This window comes from Elephas maximus, chromosome 24 (genome assembly GCF_024166365.1).
Source record: "Elephas maximus indicus isolate mEleMax1 chromosome 24, mEleMax1 primary haplotype, whole genome shotgun sequence".
In the NCBI taxonomy this organism is placed as follows: Eukaryota; Metazoa; Chordata; class Mammalia; order Proboscidea; family Elephantidae; genus Elephas; species Elephas maximus.
This window is the reverse complement of record NC_064842.1, coordinates 37,400,004-37,418,504: the sequence shown is the minus strand read 5'-3', so window position 1 is coordinate 37,418,504 and position 18,501 is coordinate 37,400,004. Positions and strand designations below refer to the sequence as shown.

Below are 18,501 nucleotides of genomic sequence, written 5' to 3'. Positions count from 1 at the left end.
AACTTAGTTCTCTCATAAAAAATGGTCTTCTGGATCTTTGTGCAGTCAACATTTATGCTTCACTGAAGTAGAAATCAGGAGCCCTGGTAGTGCAGTGGTTAAAGCACTTGGTTGCCAACTGAAAGGTCAGTGGTTCGAACCCACCAGCCCTCCGAGGGCAGAAGATGTGGCAGTCTGTGTCCGTAAAAAGTATAGCCCTGGAAACCCGAAGGGCGGTTCTACTCTGTCCTATAGGGTCCCTAGGAGTTGGAAGCAACTTGACAGCAAGTGGGTTTTTGTGGGTTTTTTTTGGAAGTAGAAATCATCATTAATGCTCAGTGAAGGTCTAGGAATACAACACTGAACAGATAAAGATACTCAAATTCTATCTATGAACCCAAATTGTCAAACCTTCACTGCATTTTGATAATAAGACGGAGTTGAACATTGTCATTATTACATCTCCTAATCACTTACGGACATCTTAAAATGTCTGACTGATAATGAAACTTCTAATTGCCATCTAAGGCTCCAGAGTGCGATTCTGAGAGAAACACGCACTGCAGTAGGCGGTTTGGAATCATGAGAGAACCAACAACTTGATCGAAAGGCTCATCTCTTATGTTATGGGTCAAAGCCTTTCAGAAATCATTTCTGAAAGAGCTGGCCAAGCCAATCGTTCAATTTAAAACAAAATAATTTGCCATCTATTACATGTAATTTCTGGTCCAGTAGAGAACTTGCTATGGTTAGAGGGAACCTAGACACAGCCTTCAGTGGGAAAGTACTATCTGTACCTCTTGTCTTTTGCTCCTTGGGAACAGGCAAAGACAGGAAGGGAGCTGAAGGCAGGTAGCAAGACAGAATGAAATGGTGATGCTGTATCTTTTTTCATTTTGAATCCCTGAGAAGTCCTATTTAAGGAGTCTAAGAGAGAGTGAGTTGTTAAAAGAGAAGGCTTCTGGCGCAGAGAAAAACTGAAGAGCTTTTGGTGCCCAGGAAGCTGGAAGCCAGTGCTAAAATGACAAGGGTAGGGAATGACTTACTTTTAAAAATACCTAATTACCTAATTAGTATTTGTATGCTTTACATATTGTCTTAAATACAATCTGCTTTCATGGTTGATTATAATGTTTGCCAAAGTTTTGCTGTTTCAATTAAGACATGTGATTTTGACAAACTAGGAAAGTGAAAGTACTGGGCAAACTGGGTGAAGGCAGGCAAAGCTGGTATTTTGACTCCCCAGTTACACCTGTCTCTGAGGACTGGAAGGGCAGGACACCTAAACTGCAGGCACAGCTTTTTGAGAGGCAAAGAAGCCCGGCTGAGGCAGAAACTGCAAAATCAGAAGTTAGGAGGAGACATGCATGCAGTGGCAGTTCTTGTGTGTTTTTTTTTTCCCCCTTTTCATCTAGATTTAGCTTCAAAAGGTAGGGGCCAGATCTTACTCACTTTTTAAAGAGAGAAAGAAAGGGAAGTATGAAAGTGGGAGGAAAGAAGGGAGGAGGGAAGGAAGAATGAAGGTATCTTTTAAGAACTGACCCAGTACCCACCTGAGGTACCCAGTTACTCAATGATGAATGATTTCAAGAGTACCCATAATGACAGTCATTCTAGGCTGAGCCAGAAAAAGGGTTCCCTTGGTGGTGAAACCATTTTTAAAATCACATTTTTTTCTGATTATTATAAAGTTATATGTTGCTTTGAGTTGCCATCGAGTTAATTCTGACTCATAGCCACCCCGTGTGTGCAGAGTAGAACTGCTCCACATTGTCATTAGGTGCTGTAGAGTTGGTTCCGCCTCATAGTGACCTTATAGGACAGAGTAGAAGTGACCCATAAGGTTTCCAAGGAGCTCTTAACCACTATGCCCCTAGGGCTCAAAACTGCTCCATAGGGTTTCAAAGCTGTAACCTTTCGGAAACAGATCGCCAGGCCTATCTTCTGAGGCACCTCTAGGTGGGTTTGAATGGCCAGCCTTTTTGGTTAGTAGTCTAGTGTTTAACTGCTTGGGTCACCCAGGGAAAAAAGTTATAATGTGTCTTATTACTTAACTAAGGGTGGTTAAGTAATTTAAGGTCTCCCTATAAATTATAAATAATAGAAAAAAAAGTATAAAGATGATATAAAAATTAGATTTATCACCCAAAAAGATACCTGCTAGTAACATTGTGATGTATTTCCTTATAGGTTTGTCTTCTGTGTAGGTATTTTTCAGCCCATTCCCAATAGGATAGCCCCATTCCATCTAATAGCCTCTGCAATTTAGATGCAGTTCCAAAACCAAAACCAAAACCAAACCAACTGCCATCCAGTCGATTCTGACTCATAGTGACCCTATAGGATAGAGCAGAACTGCCCCATAGTGTTTCCAAGGAGCACCTGGCGGGCTTGAACTGCTGACCCTTTGGTTAACAACTGTAGCACTTAACCACTATGCAACCAGGGTTTTTAAAATACTGTTATGTCATTTTCTTCCTATTGTTTAAAGATTATTCCAAAAAGACATTTTACAGAAGTACGATCATTGAACTACTCCCCTACTATTGGACATATACGTTATTTCTATTTTTTTTTTTTTTTGCTTTTAAGAGCTTGGCTGCTAACCGAAAGGTTGGCAGTTCAAATCTACCAGCTGCTCCCTGGAAACCCTATGGAGCAGTCCTACTCTGTCCTATAGGATTGCTATCAGCTGGAATCAACTCGACAGCAACAGATTTGGTTTTTAGCTTGCTGCAATAAGGATCCTTGCATATGTTTTTGACCACATCTCTGACTTTTCCTAGGAAAGCATCTGAAATCAGAGTATATATGTGCCAGCTTCCTCACATTTATAAAATTGAGGATTGAAGTTAAACCTGCTCCATGGAATTGTTAGGAATATTAAATTAGATAATGCTTATAAATTGCTAAATATAGTGTTTGGCACATATTAAGTGCTCAGTAAATATTTACTTTTATTGTTATTATTTTAAACCTTTTAAAGGCTTGATACCTACCACAAACAACTGTGGATCAAGTTACACCTCTCCCTAGCTTATTTCACTGCGTCCTCACTGAATCTGTTTAATTTTTTTTTTTTTTTTCATTTAGCAAGTCATCTTAAGAAAATTAATAATGAATAAAAGATTCAAAATGGCAGAATTAAATGTGAGTCAAGGCAATTGGGAAAGCTCACAGGGTCACTATGAATCAGACTTAACTCGGCTGCAATAGGTAATTTGGAACCCAAGACTTTATTACAGAACTTCTGACCACTATAGTGTCATTAATACAAAAATATAACCGCTGAGGACAGGCTAGGCTTGGCCTTGATCAAATGGGGACCCCTTAACTGTCTTTGTTCTGACTCTCTCAGTCATATGTTTCTTCTACCACTTCTAACAACTTCCAAGTGAGACAGATGAATGGGATTTGAGGTAAAAAGGGCCAGACTGAAAAATCCTTTTCTGGGCTGCTTTTTCTACCTTCTACATCTCTGTCCCAAGGAGCACAGTTGTTTGTTTTTTCCATTTGTTTGTTTTGAATTCCACTTAGTGCTGACTCCTCCAGCTTTCCCCTCTTTCCTGTCAGCAGTACACTTATCTCCCACCTTACTGCTGTTGAAGCTTTTAAGATGCAAAATTAGCTGTATATATAGAGAGGAAATTGTGGTAGGAACCATCTTAAGCCATCCTTCTATTTTAAGTGTTCAAGCAAATTCATACTAATAATGAATTTGTATTGTCCATGCATAGTTAGAATATAGTTAATCACTCTTTTTTATAGACTCAATGGTCTGGATCACAATAGTTCTAACCCTGAACCACCTCTGCTGGAAATACTAACTTATCAAAAAACAGGAAATAGAAGGATGATTTTAAATCTGCACAAGAGTCCTTCCATATTGCCAATTATCTCTGAAAATGCTAGCAATGGAAAACAGGAAGTTCTAAGATTGTCATCACAGTGGGAAAGAGCAAGAGAAGCTAATTTAAGGTCTTCGTAGCAAGAGGTAACATTTACTGAATACTTACTGGAATGCTTTACCTTATTTTGTTCTCACACCATCACTATTTTTATACCTACTGATAGGTTAAGAACCGCCCAGGGTCACAAGTTAGTAAGTGGTGGCACTAGGAATCACACCCAGGCAGCCTGGCTCTTAGCCACTAAGTTACCTGTTGATCCAACAATACAAAAATCTGAATATAAAATCTTCACATTTATTGTAGATAAGACTTCTTATTGAAACAAAAAGTAAGGTGTCTACTGGTATCAGACTGGCATTAGTGTACTTTTGATTACTGATATTCCTGGGTAAGGATGCTGGCGGCCATTGGTTTAGGAAAAATACAGATGAAGAGACACCAGAGAAGTTTGGAGGGATAAAAAAAAGTATGTCACACATGCTACTTGGAAATGACCCGAAGTTTTCTCAAAGGCTTGGGTTTTTCACCCTCTCTGATTAGCACACACAGTCAGTCTCCGGCCTACCTGCCACCTACTCATTCATCAATTAAGCTGCTCACTCGGTGTTATGTACAGAGCGAGCCCTGGTGGGACAGCAATGAGTGCAACTTGGTCCTTGCCCTTGAGGAGGTCACCATAGTCTTATTTCTACCCAGTGAATGACAAGCTTACCTGGTCCAAGTCATTCCGCAGAGCGATTTTGCTGGTTACTAGTTCGTGGGCGAGGTCATCATTTTCTTGCTCCAGCCTCATGCTGGCCTCCTGTAACCTCCGGTTCTCCCTCTGCAGGAAAAAAGCAACAGCCAGAGGTGGGCATTAGTGCCTGGCCATACTAGCAGAAACAAATGGAACTGGTGGGGGGGAACAGGCAACAACAACAAAGTGAACTTTTAGAGGTGTAAAAGGAGAAGGCAGAAGTGGCACAGGAAGGCAGGATTGCTGTCTGGGAAACAACAGTGAGGTAAGCTAGCGGTGCGATGCAGAACTCAACCCAGTCAACCTTACAAGTGCTCCTTAAACCCTCCAGACATCATTTCATTATAGAAAATGTGCCACAAAGAGCAAAATTTCCAAAGACACTCCCATCCTGTGAGGTTTACATATAGACCTAGCACAGACACAGGCGATTCTTTGTAACATGCAAATAGGCCCTCAAGGGAAATTGTAGGACACTGGTAGGGGTGAAATGGGAGGGAAACCTCCAGACATTTCTTCAAATTGTTCTTCCAAGATCAGGTTTCAAACTGAGTATATTTAAGAGCACTAAATCAAGAATCGAGATACTTAGACTCATGGCTTTGCTACCAACATATATTTTCCTTCTTTGTATCAGAATATGTTTACTTTCCTGAACCCCAATTTTTGTTTGTGAATGCAGTAGTCCTTATACTGTCTCTTAAATGTTTGTTTTGGTTTTTTAAATCTCAGAGTAAAGGATTCTGGGTAAGATAAATTACGGAGCTGATTTTTTTCCCCTTGGATTCCCAGGAAAAATCTGAAACAAATGTATATGGTGAGAGCAATCTAGTCATTAATCCCGACGAAGCAGGGTCTCTTCTGACTAACCATTACGGACTGTGCACTCTATATCTATTTTCAGAACAGCACTTTAGTGTTTTCCATTCCAAAGTATCAAAAGTGCTTTCTTTGCTACTGGTAGCGGTTGCAGGAGATTCAAAAGGGAGCTGACAGGAAAGGCTTCAATGTGATGAGACCTTCCTGTTTTTCAGATTTATACTCCTAACAGTGTTTTCTGCAAGGGTGGCAAAAATTCAGATAAAGCAGTGATGCAAAACCAGAAGACAAATCTACGCCTCGGAAGATACTGCATCACAGCATACGGAGTGCAGTGAGGTTAGTTTTATTTTCTATAGAACAACCTGGTGTTGGTTATATTCAAAGAATAAAATCTAACTACTTCCTTTTTTCTTAAAAGAAGGGCAGTAAAGACTCTCATGAAGGCTGAGAATCCCAAAATAGGGAAGGCTAGCCAGAGAAGCTAAAGGAAGACCCTGAACTTCGACGGTAACTGGCCTATGGGGTCCATTCTTGTCTTTCCTTTTGGGAAAAGCAGGCTGGCTAATTGGGAAATGCCAAACATCTTGAAAGAGATAATTTAAAAACAATCCCAAATCACTTATATACTTCAAAATAAATCCATGATAGAATTGCATGCAGTGTTAAAATATTAGAAGAAATATCTAATGACAGAGGAAATGCTTATGCTACTTTATAGAAAAAATATATATAACTGGATAATTCCATTTCTATAACAACATGAACAACAGACATTAACTGTGGGTAGTGCTTTTAAAATGTTTCCAAGTTTTCTACAGTGAATACATAATATATTTGTAATTAGATTAAAAAAACTTTTTTGTTGTTGTTAGAAAAAATGAAAAGCAATTCAGAATCTTGATTCTACTAAAGGGATAAAATGCCAAAATGAGAACTATTTGTAAGTCCCCTGCTGTTAGAAATTCATATTGTACATGAAACCATACCCCATCTTCTTTTGTGGCCAATATACAGTGTAACCCCTCAAAAGCACTGCCTTGCCAAGTAAACCTGTCCCAAGATGTTCCTGAAAAGACAGTATACGTATCTGTAGGAACAAACTGTACTCATCAAATTGTTTGTTCTCTTACGTTCCCACAGAAGCAAGATAAAAGTAAAGACTGAAATATAAAAAAAGCCAGGTTTATACAATTAAAATCTTTCAGCGCTTGCTGAAGTAATCCAAATTCTGGCAGGGACTGAAGAGTAAGCCTTTCATTCTAAATACACACACACACACACATACATACACACACACACATATAAGTATTATCTATATATGATAATAAGATTATAAGATATAATTTATATATACATATATCTAAGTATTACCCCTTTTTGTGGGAACAACTTACATACTTGTTGAAAACTTAAATTTAAAAGAAATTGTTTCAGAAACTTTTTCAACAAATTTCATCATTGCCAGGAAGGAGAACATATACCCAATACCCAGCACACTTTCAACATAACATATTTTGCAATGCAGACCGCTTATGCAGGGAAGAGATTTTTCTCAGTTCTTGATAAATACCTTCAAAAGAGAACAAGATAAGGCTACCCCAATACCTGTTTCTAAGTTAAGTGTCCTGTTTTTACTGAAATTGTATTTGCAGAACTCCGAGGCACAAAAAACTCTGCTGTTGTTTACATCACGTTAACATGGCACAACAGAAAATGTTGCAGCTACCAGTTTTTCAGGTTACAAGGACGGATGCCTGAAGCTGAGTTAAAATAACCTCCAAGTAAAGTCATCTGATGTTTGTGGAAAAGTACTTTGTTCTAAGTATTAAAAAAATGTACCCAGGTAAGTACTTCGCTATTGATTAGAGATAAATGTCTGATCGATGATATTATATAGGAAAGAGATGTGAGCTCAGCTGTAAACCTAACTAGCAACTTCCCATTAGGATGATAGCTGCAACTCGAACCTTCCTTATAGATACACAGCTAAGGGGATAAGGGAGGGTGGGTAAAGACCTGGGAGAAATTACTATGCTTGTCTGAGGGTCCCTAAGACACGAAATAGCTGAGGAGACACATCTATTGGCTTTTGCTTTAGCAAGAAGCTTCAGTTCAGTGTCTGCAAAGCAAGCAGCACAGTGGGAGGTGTCAGACTCCTGCTCTGCACTCACAGACAAGTGGGAAAGCAAGCTACAGGGCCAAAAATGCAGTATCGTCCTCCAAAGTATGAACCTGGGCGGTGAGGTATCTTCTTGAGTCCTCCAGTGCTACCAAGTGTTACGTGTGCTACTGAGAGACAGTGCAACTGAGATGGACATTTTCTAAGAAGAACCTGCCCACACCCACTGAGGGTGAAGGAGCAATTGCACTACTTGGCTGTCGTTTCCAGCCCTTCCTCAGGAGCCATAATTGATTTCAGAACGAACAGATTCAAGAAAAACTTTGTACTTAGATTAGAGCAAAGACGGTAACCTTGCTAGGCTCATTTTGAAATGTTGGAAGGGCTGCCCACCTGAGAGAGGTTTAATTTAAAGTTAGCCCCTTTCACTTCAGTCAGCCCTGAGACATTTACATGCTGTAAGCTTGCTCAGAGCCTGTCAACAAAACAAAGATCGTTTCCTTTGTCTCTCTGAAAAGACTACAGGAGGCACTGCTTATATAACCCTTCCAACTAGAGCTGCACTGTTGGAAACATTCTCCATCTCACGCTACTGACAACGTGTGACTGAAAAGCAGACAACAACTTTGCCCATTAGTTCCCTCCCCTCTTGCATTGCAGATGCATGGCTGGGAAGGTTGGGTTAGTAACTTTTGGGAGGAGGATACTGCATTTTTCCAAAGAGACAGACACTGATGTTACAGACATACATAGATAAAAACTTACCTCCTCAAAAGTCATAGACCAACTACTGTTTTCAATCATAGGTACAAAGACAATTGAAAAAAAAAAAAAAGAATATCCAATGAAATTGTACACCTACTAATACAGTTAGGATATGGCAAGAACAAAAACAGACACTTGTTAATGCTATTTTGTTTTTCCTTAGTCATATACTCCAAGTTCTCTCTATGCCTGCAAACACTTGATAGAAGAAAGTATACTTAAGGCAACCAGTGGGCAAGTCTCGACTCAGGAAGACTGATACTCTTAAGACTCCACCCTCTCCACACTGCTATTTGCAGTTTGCATGACCGATGAAAAAGTGGAACTATTAGCAACTACGGTGTGAGTTGTTTATACTGTGTTATTAAAGCTGGGAGGAAGGAAATTTTGTAGATGACAAGGTCAGAAACTTGGCAAAATAGTTCAACTTTAGGCACAGAATGAGACTGCTGGGTTGAGAAATGCAAAAGAAAAACGGATCCCAGGTCTCATTTGTGTCTCTCTGGAGTTTGGATGAAGCAGTCATAAGGAATGGTGAATGTCATTTATTCCAAGACGAGAAACCTGAGAAATGTGAACTTGCCATCAAAAGAAACTAAACTGAGTTTTACAGGAAAAAATGACGGGGAATGAGGCAGCTCTATAAACCCTAGCTCAGTATTTTGGGTGTGTCGTCTGTTGCTATGTTGAATTCTTGGCACATGTTTTTAAAGACATGGAAGGGTCAGGAGAAAATGTTTTCCTAAAAGACTCAGTGCAATTTCATTAACAACACACTAGCTCTCACATACTCTTTCTGGATACCTCCTTCAAAAACGAGTTGATAATCATCATATTCACATTTTAAGCTGACAATTAGTTGACACACAAAGACAAATGCCTACAGACGAAATGTTTAAATGTCCGCACTGTCTGTAAATGAAGATTCCAGAAAAAAAATCTGAATATTTGAAGCCCTGTTTTGTGCTTCCTTCCCTATGCCATCATATCCAATTTTATCTTTCTGGTGAATTTTAAAAAAAATTTTAAATGTCAAACTAAAAACAAAATCTTGTCAGTAATAACTGTTGGCAAGCCCCACTGCGTTTCTTTCAGCATTTTAAAAACAATCTTAGATTAAACTCTAGAACAGGGGTTGGCAAACTTTTTCTGTAAAGGGCCAGATAGTCAATATTTTAGGCTTTGCAGGCCATAAGGTCTATACTGAAAGTACTCAACTCATAGTGCAAAAGCAGCCATAGACAATAAGAAAACAATGGGGTGTAGCTGTGTTCCCATAAAACTTTTCTTTCAAAAACAGGCAGTGAGCTACATCTGGCCCACAGACCATAGTTTGCAGATTCCCGCTCTACTCTAGCATACAAATCAAACTTTTAAAAAAGTAAATGGATAACAGATGATGTAAAAACATATTAGTGTAACATAATTTTCTCAGTAACACTACTTTAATGGGAAATAAAATTACTTAAAATTGAAGACAATTTTTGGAGAATTAATTCTGAACATCAATAAACATAGAAAATTTTCATGTACTTAATTAACACTTATATCTCCTCCACATGTTAAGTATAACTAAGTCAGTGGAGAGGTATGGCCAGAAACCACCTGCTCCTTAGCTAAGTTCGAGAAGCCTCAAGAGGGCTTAGGTTTGCATCACCGTGCTACAACATTGACTTCATCAGGTTATCCAAGCTCAAAGAGAAAGAGTGGCGGCCTTCTGAAGTTTATCATCAGGTTATCACAGGCAGAATCAAAACCATTGTCTATTAGTATTCATTAGCAGCATATTATTCACAACATATATATTTACAAAAGCCAACAAGAGTCTCTGTGATGTGGAAAAATAATAAAATATAAGCTTGTTTTGCTTATAGAAAAACATTTTTTAAAGATAGATTCACTTATCTTGACTTCCCCGAGTGAGAAAGGGGCCAATCCATTAAGAACTCTTAATCTCCCCCTTCCCAGGTAAGAAATTTAGCAGAATTTAAACTTCTTCACTTGTCAAGATTAAAAAAAATAAAAAAGGTGATAATTGCTCAAAAATATTTCACTAGATATGTATGGTTGGCAAATAATACAAATACAATTAAGCTTTACTTCAAATATTTTGTTTGCATTATTTTTTCCATGCATAATAGTTTAATTTTAAATTACATGTAGGGATAATTGCTCTGTAAGAATTAGAATGTGCAAGAACTTTGAGTAAACTTGACTGAGGGAATATTTTCTTTTTGTTTGAATTATATTTGATCTAAAAAATTACTATGTCTAACCTCAAGAAGGAAGTTAAAACATTCTAAATTTAATTATACCAAACATGGATAAAATACTTTAATTAGAAATTATGTATTTATAATATGATCTGTGTCCCCAAACCCAAGAGAGTTAAGTATTTCAGATACTTTCTAGGATTTCCCCATCTAGAACAGGTAATCGCATAGCCTTTATTATGCTTTGGGAGATTAATAGAATTTAATTAATTAGCTGTGCTTTTCAGGGCTCAACTACATTTGTGCAAGTAGTTCTTTAATTAAAGGAAGAAAAGCATATCATCTTCCAGAGTCAGGTGAAGGCTGCAGTTCTTTAAAAAAAACCATCAATAGATTTATATCACTCAAAAACTCATTCCCCCCCCAAAACAATTCATCTTCTTAAAATAGGAAATAAAATTTTAATTTTTGAATTGGTAACTGCTTATTAGAGGGCTGGTTACTAATTTTAAAAATGTACTAGAACAGCTACACACATCCACGAATGTGTATTTTCTGAGGACATGCACCAAAATAAGAACGCACACAATGTACGTCTACAGACTAATCTTTATCCTGCATTTTCCTTCATTGGAAATCAAGAAATGGCTTTAAGAACTAAAATATTAAAATATTAGATTAGGTTAAAAATACTACACGAATTTGACCAGATCCAAATTAAGGATGATAAGAGGTTTAGAACAAATATTCTATATTCTTCCTCCAATAAAGCCTTCCTTTCTTGTCTCTTGAAATGTAGTCATGAAGATAAACTGAAGGAGTACATCAAAGGCTGCAGATAGTCATTATGAAGCTCACTGAGTGTCAAATACAGACTGATGCCAAGCCCAGGTAGCACAGGCAGTGTGTATATGTGCGTATTACCTGTTTAGGTCTGCGTACATGTATGTGTGTATGAGGAGCCCTGGTGGTGTAATGGGTAAAGCACCTGGCTGCTAACTGAAAGGTTGGTTGTTAGAACTCAGCACCTGCTCTGTGCTAGAAAAGACCTGGTGATCTGCTCCCTTATGTTTACAGCCTTGGAAACCCAATGCAGCAGTTCTACTCTGTCCTATAGGGTCTCTGTGAGTTGGAATCGACTCAATAGCAAACAACAACAACAATGTACGATATATATATTCTTAATAATTGTCACTGAAAATCAGTGTACAACACACCTATGTTGGCCTTTCCCTAGAAGTATGGGTACACACAGGATCTGTAGTCATTAAAGCTCCAGTTCTGACAGGAAGTTCTCCTCCCACAGGTATGGCTTTGGCACAGGTATCTCCAGTGTGACGTGGGGCTCATGAAAGGAAGATGGTAGGCTAGATGGCCGTCCTCTTGGAATATCTGCCTTTTTTTTTTTTTTAATTGAGAAATAATTCACATATCATAAAATTCTTCTTTTTAAATTATACAATTCAGTGGTTTTTAGTATATTTTCGAAGTTGTGCAACTATCACCACACCACTACCTAATTCTAGAACATTTTCCTCATACTTCGGGTTTTAAAATTTAAATTAAATTCATAGCAACACAATTTAGTGTCTTTGTGGTTAAGATTTAAATGTTGGATGCAGGTGAGTACAGCAATGTAACCTGAGAATGTAGATCTTTGCAGATGTCATAAATACGGATACAAAACACATGGTTACATAGACACAGCAAGAATTCAAGTCTACGCATTAATTCTTTAATCCACCTCTGACTTCTCTGGCAATAGCTCTTTTATTTGTCCCATCACGTCTAAGAGAAACAGCATCAAACTTAAATATCTCTTAAAATAATCTTACTGAATAAAATTTCTGAGTCTCTTTTTATTTTTCATTGCCACACCTTTCTAACTCTCTTGCCACGTGGCGAGCTAGGGTGTAGACATGGCATTTTGAGTAGTATGGATCTTAACGGTTGGGAGGTGTTATTACTGACCTAGTACAAGCTCTGCCTCTGTGATCTAAAAGATCGCCCATCTCCATTTATTTTTTAGAGTTTAGAAACTAGGTTCCCAGCCCCAAATCTAAGAACTATGAAGTGCTCACTTCTAGGACAGAGATCATATTCTTGGAAAGATTTTAAATTTACAAGACGCTAAGAGGTATTCTCTAAGAAACTTTCCTATGTTAATTACAAATAATAACAATTAGCTTCTTAAACTACATGGTGATTATCTGAAAGAGTAAAGCTGTTGGTAGGTGGAGACTACAATGTCAACTGCCACCCTAAAAATGTAATTACAATGTGAGGATACAAAACCACTTCACCAACTGTATCACCAGTACAAATGCTTAGACATTATTAAAAGGACATAGAGATGTTAGATGATACACTGACATGATATTACAACAATCCAAAAGTAACAACTATAGTGGGCATCTGATATGCACAAATACAAAAGGCTACAACACTCAAAACATCTACTTTTAAAACAAAACAAAGTTCAATTCTACTTTGAACCTTCAATAGAAAATCTACAGGTTGATAATCTTATGCATAAGTGCTTTTTGAAAAATAGTATGCATCTTACTATTTATTTATACATATCTGCTTTGAAACAAAACAATAACATGTACAGGCCCACACTGATTTAAATGTCCATTTTTGGTCTTTCATTTCCTTCTCCTTTATTTTAATGCATTCTTCCCAGACTTTATTCATAACGATGGTAGCAATAAAATTAGAATGATACGAGCAGTAGGAAAACTTCATTTTGGAGCCTTAAGAATATTTTATAATTACTGCCTTCGAGTCTTTCTAAAGCAGCATGCTATATGAGCTATGTTAGAATTGGTTTTATTGGAGAGGGAGGAGCTGGAAATTTGCTTCAAACCTTACCTAGGAGTATCTTATCTATCAATAGTTACCTACCATGGCAGTAAAGGAGCCCTGGTGCCACAGTGGTTAAGTGCCTGGCTGCTAAAAAAAAGGTGGGCAGTTCAAACCCACCAGCCACTCCAAGGAAGAAAGATGTGACAGTCAGCTTCTGTAAAGATTACCGTCTCAGAAACCCTATGGGGCAGGTCTACTCTGTCCTGTAGGGTCATTATGAATTAGAATCAACTCTACAGCACTAACTTCACCACGGCAGTATATGGGATTTCATTATCAGTTCTTGACTCCGCTCTGTATGCAAGCAGAGAAACATACTGATGTGAGATATTAGGCAGCAATAGTTGGGAGAAATATGAGGAAGATCAAAGATAGACTGGAGGGGCAGACCCATATAAGGTGATAATAATCTAGTAATGTGTGGAAAACTAGTACCAGTAGGCCTGATGAGACTAGTAACGTCCATTTATTGAACACCAGAGAACACCAGGAAGATGATTACCTGTGTTTTATTGGCTATGCAAAGGCATTCAACCATGCAGATCATAACAAATTATGGATAACATTGCGAAGATTAGGATTCCAGAACACTTAATTATGCTCATGTGGAACCTGTACATAGACCAACAAAAAGGCAGTTGTTCGAACAGAACAAGAGGATATTGTGTGGTTTAAAATCAGGAAAGGTGTGTGTCAGGGTTGTATCCTCTCACCATACTTATTCAATCTGTATGCTGAGCAAATGATCAGAGAAGCTGGACTATATGAAGAAGAGGCAGCATCAGGATTGGAAGAAGACTAATTAACAACCTGTGATATGCAAATGATACTACCTTGCTTCCTGAAAGCGAAGAGGACTTGAAGCACCTCTGATGAAGACCAAAGACTACAGCCTTCAGTATGGATTGTGCCTCAACATAGAGAAAACAAAAATCCTCACAACTGGACCAATAAACAACATTATGATAAATGGAGAAAATATTAGGAGTTGTCAAGGATTGTATTTTACTTGGATCCACTATCAACGCCCATGGAAGCCCATGGAAGCAACAGTCAAGAAATCAAATGACGTATTGCATTGGACGAATGTGCTGCAAAAGACCACTTTCATGTGTTAAAGAGCAAAGATGTTGTCAATTGAGGATTAAAGTGTGTCTCACCCAAGTCCTGGTATTTTCAATCAACTCATATACATGTGAAAGCTGGACAATGAAGAAGTAAGACCAAAGAAAAACTGATGCCTTTTAGTTATGGTGTCGGTGAAGAACATTGAATACACCACGGACTGCCAGAAGAACAAACAAATCTGTCTTGAGAGAAGTATAGCCAGAATGCTCCAGAAGTGAGGGTGGCGAGACTATGTCTCACATACTTTGGGCATGTTATCCAGAGGGACCAGTTCCTGGAGAAGGACATCATGCTTGGTAAAGTAAAGGGTCAGTGAAAAAGAGGAAGACCCTCAAGGAGATGGACTAACATAGTGGCTGCAACAATGGGCTCAAATATAGTAACAGTTGTGAGGATGGTGCAGGAATGGGCAGTGTTTCCGTTCTGTTGTATATAGGGTCGCTGTGAGTCGAGTCGGAACCGACATGATGGCACCTAACAACAACGACAATGAACATCAGCTATGTGCTGGCTACTTAACATACAACATCCCTCATCCTCACAACAATTCTGCAAGGTAAGGATTACACTACACATTTTACAAGTGAGGAAGAAATTCAACAACTGTTCTGAGTCTGAATTTCAAATCCTGAGTTCTTTTTTTCAGAGAGCCAAGATTTGAACTCAGATCTGTCTGACTATAAAATCTACTACATAATCTTCCCACCATCCTCCTCTGCTAAACCTCATGTATTATTCAATTTAGCAAACGAGACAAGATGTATTGTGTGACTGTCCTGTAGCTGCCAACGTCCAGCTCTCTGACCACATAAAGGCAACTTCAGTTTCAAAAGCAGAAGTCACCCCAATGTGGGGGAAACATTAACAATGCCACCACACACTTTTCTTGGCAGGATGTTCTGGCATGGGTGTTCAGTGGGAAAATACAATACTGTCTTATCCTAGTGTACTGACACGGAGAGGGAGGGAACCATTATGCATCTACAGGTGTCTGAAGAACTAAAACACGTTTAAGAGCGCTAATGGTATTTCACTTGGAAAAAAAATAAGTTGGCAATTAGCATTCCCCAACATCTTTGTGAATGGCCCAATTTTTAAAATTCCACAATTAATGAGATATTAAACCAAAACCATTCTTGTTCTGAAATTGTATACTATAGTCAAATGTCACTGTTAGTCATACATCTGTTTGAGGAAATAAATATTGCGACAAACACCATTACTGAGCTCAACGTATCTTTGTGGTTTTTATTTTTCCTTCCAAGAAAGTTTGTATTTTTTAACATTTCCTACAGACAAAGGTAAGTATAAAACATCCTTGTGCCCGTCTTGCAACAGTTCACCTTCTAAAAGTCTTTGTGGATGTGACCGTGCTCAGCTAAAACAGTATTTTGTCATTTTCCTCTTTTCTCATTTTTGAAAGCAGTCGAAAGCCACTTTCTCTCTTTCTCTTTCCCCCTCTTTTCTCTCAGCTTCTTAGGAAGATTCCCAGTATAAATGCAACAGCTGGAGTTACCTATAAATATACAAACTGAAAGACAAGAAATATTATGGTTGGCTACTCAGGGGTCTCCTGAAAGGAAAACATACCCGGGACATTTAGGATCATTAGAACAACAACAAAGAACAGAGGGAACTGAACTTGCCACAACTACAGCTTTAGGGTAAAGAAACCACTTTGCTCTGACTGGTGACCTGTGTCTCCCATACCTTGTATCTATCCATGGGGTCTTCCTGTTGCAGCTGACTCTCTCGCATTGTCTGGTATTCTTTCTCATATTTCTTCAGCTTCTTGGTTGGTACCTATCAGGATTAGAGGAAAAACATGTTAGAGAAGGACTCCATTTAGGAAAAACTTTTCTGAGTGTTTCCCAATTATATCTCTGGTATTCTCTGGGAGCATACCCAACTCAAAGTTAGAGGAATGATCTAAATTCTAGAGCTTGGGAGAGAAAAGTTTCTCTGTAAAGCTTCAGATAGTAAATATTTTAGTCTTTGTGGGCCACACAGTATCTGTCACAACTACTCTGTCATTGCTGCATGAAAGTAACCATGGATGAAACAAGCAAATGAATGTGGCTATGTTCCAATAAAACTTTATTGACAAAAACAGGCCATAGTTTCTCCACCTCTGTTCTAGAGTGCTGCTGATATGTCATAACTTTTTCTTGTTAATGTATTTAATAGTGCTATGAATTCTGTTAACTACCTTTCTTTAAGTATAATTCACTCTACTTTGTTGAAAATAAAAATAATTTTATAAAGTAAAAATAATTTTATAAAAGAAAAAATTGAGCAACAAAAATGAGGTTAATATACCTGACAGAAATTAGATTCTAAGGCTTGACACTGAAAACTCAGAAATGTAGAATCATTGTGCTGTATGAGATCATGAAAAAACCATCTAAACTAGCCATTTATTTCTTGCTAAAATTATATCATCCTCAAAAAGACAGTCGTCTGCTGCTTACTGAAAATCTACACAGCAAAAAAGATGATAGAATCTTAGAATTCTAAACATAAACAAATAAGCACAGCAGAGTGCAAAGGTCCTAGAATTTAACACCAGACAGACCAGGGTCTGAAGGCCTACTAGGTATTTACTGAATTTTTATGCAAATAACATGCATGTTCTACATTTTTTTTTTTTTTTTTGCCAACCTCGCCCTCCCTTCAGAGGTATTTTTGCAGGCGTGTGTGCTTACAAAAATACCTCAAGGGTATAGGCAGGTAAGCAAAAAAAAAAAAAAGAATGCATGTGTTATTTTCATAAAAATACAGTATTAGCTATGTAACCCCTTGGCAAACTGTTACTTAACCTCTCACAGCTGCAGTTTCTTCATCTGTAAAATGATAGGTAAAAAAATACCTACTTCGTGGAGGTTGTCAGGAGAATTAAGTGATACAATTAGGTAAAGTACCTGAGGAGTCACTCCCTAGTGGTGTAAACGATTAACATGCTTGGCTACTAACTGAAAGGTTGGAGGTTCAAGTCCACCCAGAAGAGCCTCGAAAGAAAAGCCTGACAATCTACTGAAAAATCAGCCATTGAAAACCCTGTGGAGCACAGCTCTACTCTGACACACTAGGGGCAGCTATGAGAGCCAACTCAAAAGCAACTGGGTTTTTTTAAAGTACTTGAAACAATGCCTGACTCATGGAATTTAAAAATTGTTTTTAAAAAAGCATTCCATCAGAATCAATCTATTATAACCTATTCTGCTCCATATGACAGATTAAATCTACTTTTAGCCTTTCCTTGGATAATCTAAATCATGTAATTCCTGCAGCTATCAACGTCTTTCCTTAACCTTTAGGTCCACAGTAAATCCCTAGGTTAAGAATGTTCAATTTATGGATTTAAGAACAGACTTCCATAAAGCCTATTATATTAAAAATCTGAGTTAACCACAATGGTTCATAATAACGAATGCGCACACTACTTAGTGACACTTGTGAAAACATTGTGCAGTTGGGGAGTGTTTGTTTTATGTGCATAGAAAGGTAAAATATATACCATATACTAAGACAACCATTTGACTGACACTAAATAGGAACATGTATGTACCTGTTGCAACTTATCTACAAATTCGACTTAAAGGCATACTTGGGCATGGATCTCATTTGTAACCCAGGGACTGCCTGTATATGTGTGTGTGACAGAGAGAGCAAAAGAGAAAAGCACCCAGAATGAATATAAAATTATCTTACAGCTTTCTGGGATAAGGACAGTTTCAATTCTCTGGAATCTGGCCAGAGAATTTTTTTCAAGAAAAAGTAAAGATGGCATGTGTCATTCCCCATCTTATTCTGTAAGTTTCACTCTTCCCATCCAGGAACACTATAAAATACTGGAATTATCTGTTTCTGACCACAATTGGGACATTTTCACAAACTCAGACCAAGTCTGATAGACAGTGCAAACCATTAAGCAACCACATTTGTGAAAATATTCATCTG

The 18,501-nt window shown here is 38.0% G+C and overlaps 1 protein-coding gene and 1 long non-coding RNA gene across 9 annotated transcripts in view; one reads left to right on the top strand and one right to left on the bottom strand.

The window, feature by feature from the left end:
* Positions 1–18,501, bottom strand: part of RABGAP1L (RAB GTPase activating protein 1 like) — a 739,959-nt gene that overhangs the window by 23,042 nt on the left and 698,416 nt on the right. For 5 of the 8 annotated variants that reach the window (XM_049868622.1, XM_049868623.1, XM_049868626.1 and 2 more), the window contains 2 exons: positions 16,252–16,344; positions 4,603–4,713 (listed from right to left, as the gene is read on the bottom strand). In XM_049868622.1, coding sequence (XP_049724579.1) covers positions 4,603–4,713; positions 16,252–16,344 — 204 coding nt within the window. Of the gene's footprint in view, positions 1–4,602; positions 4,714–8,332; positions 8,510–9,319; positions 16,073–16,251; positions 16,345–18,501 lie in introns of those variants that run through there. The other 3 variants (XM_049868628.1, XM_049868625.1, XM_049868624.1) reach the window with 3 other exon arrangements.
* On the top strand, positions 722–8,583 carry LOC126067046 (uncharacterized). The gene is made up of 5 exons (XR_007515315.1): positions 722–1,009; positions 5,661–5,784; positions 5,867–5,955; positions 7,101–7,291; positions 8,496–8,583. It is a non-coding gene; the product is annotated as an uncharacterized LOC126067046 (long non-coding RNA).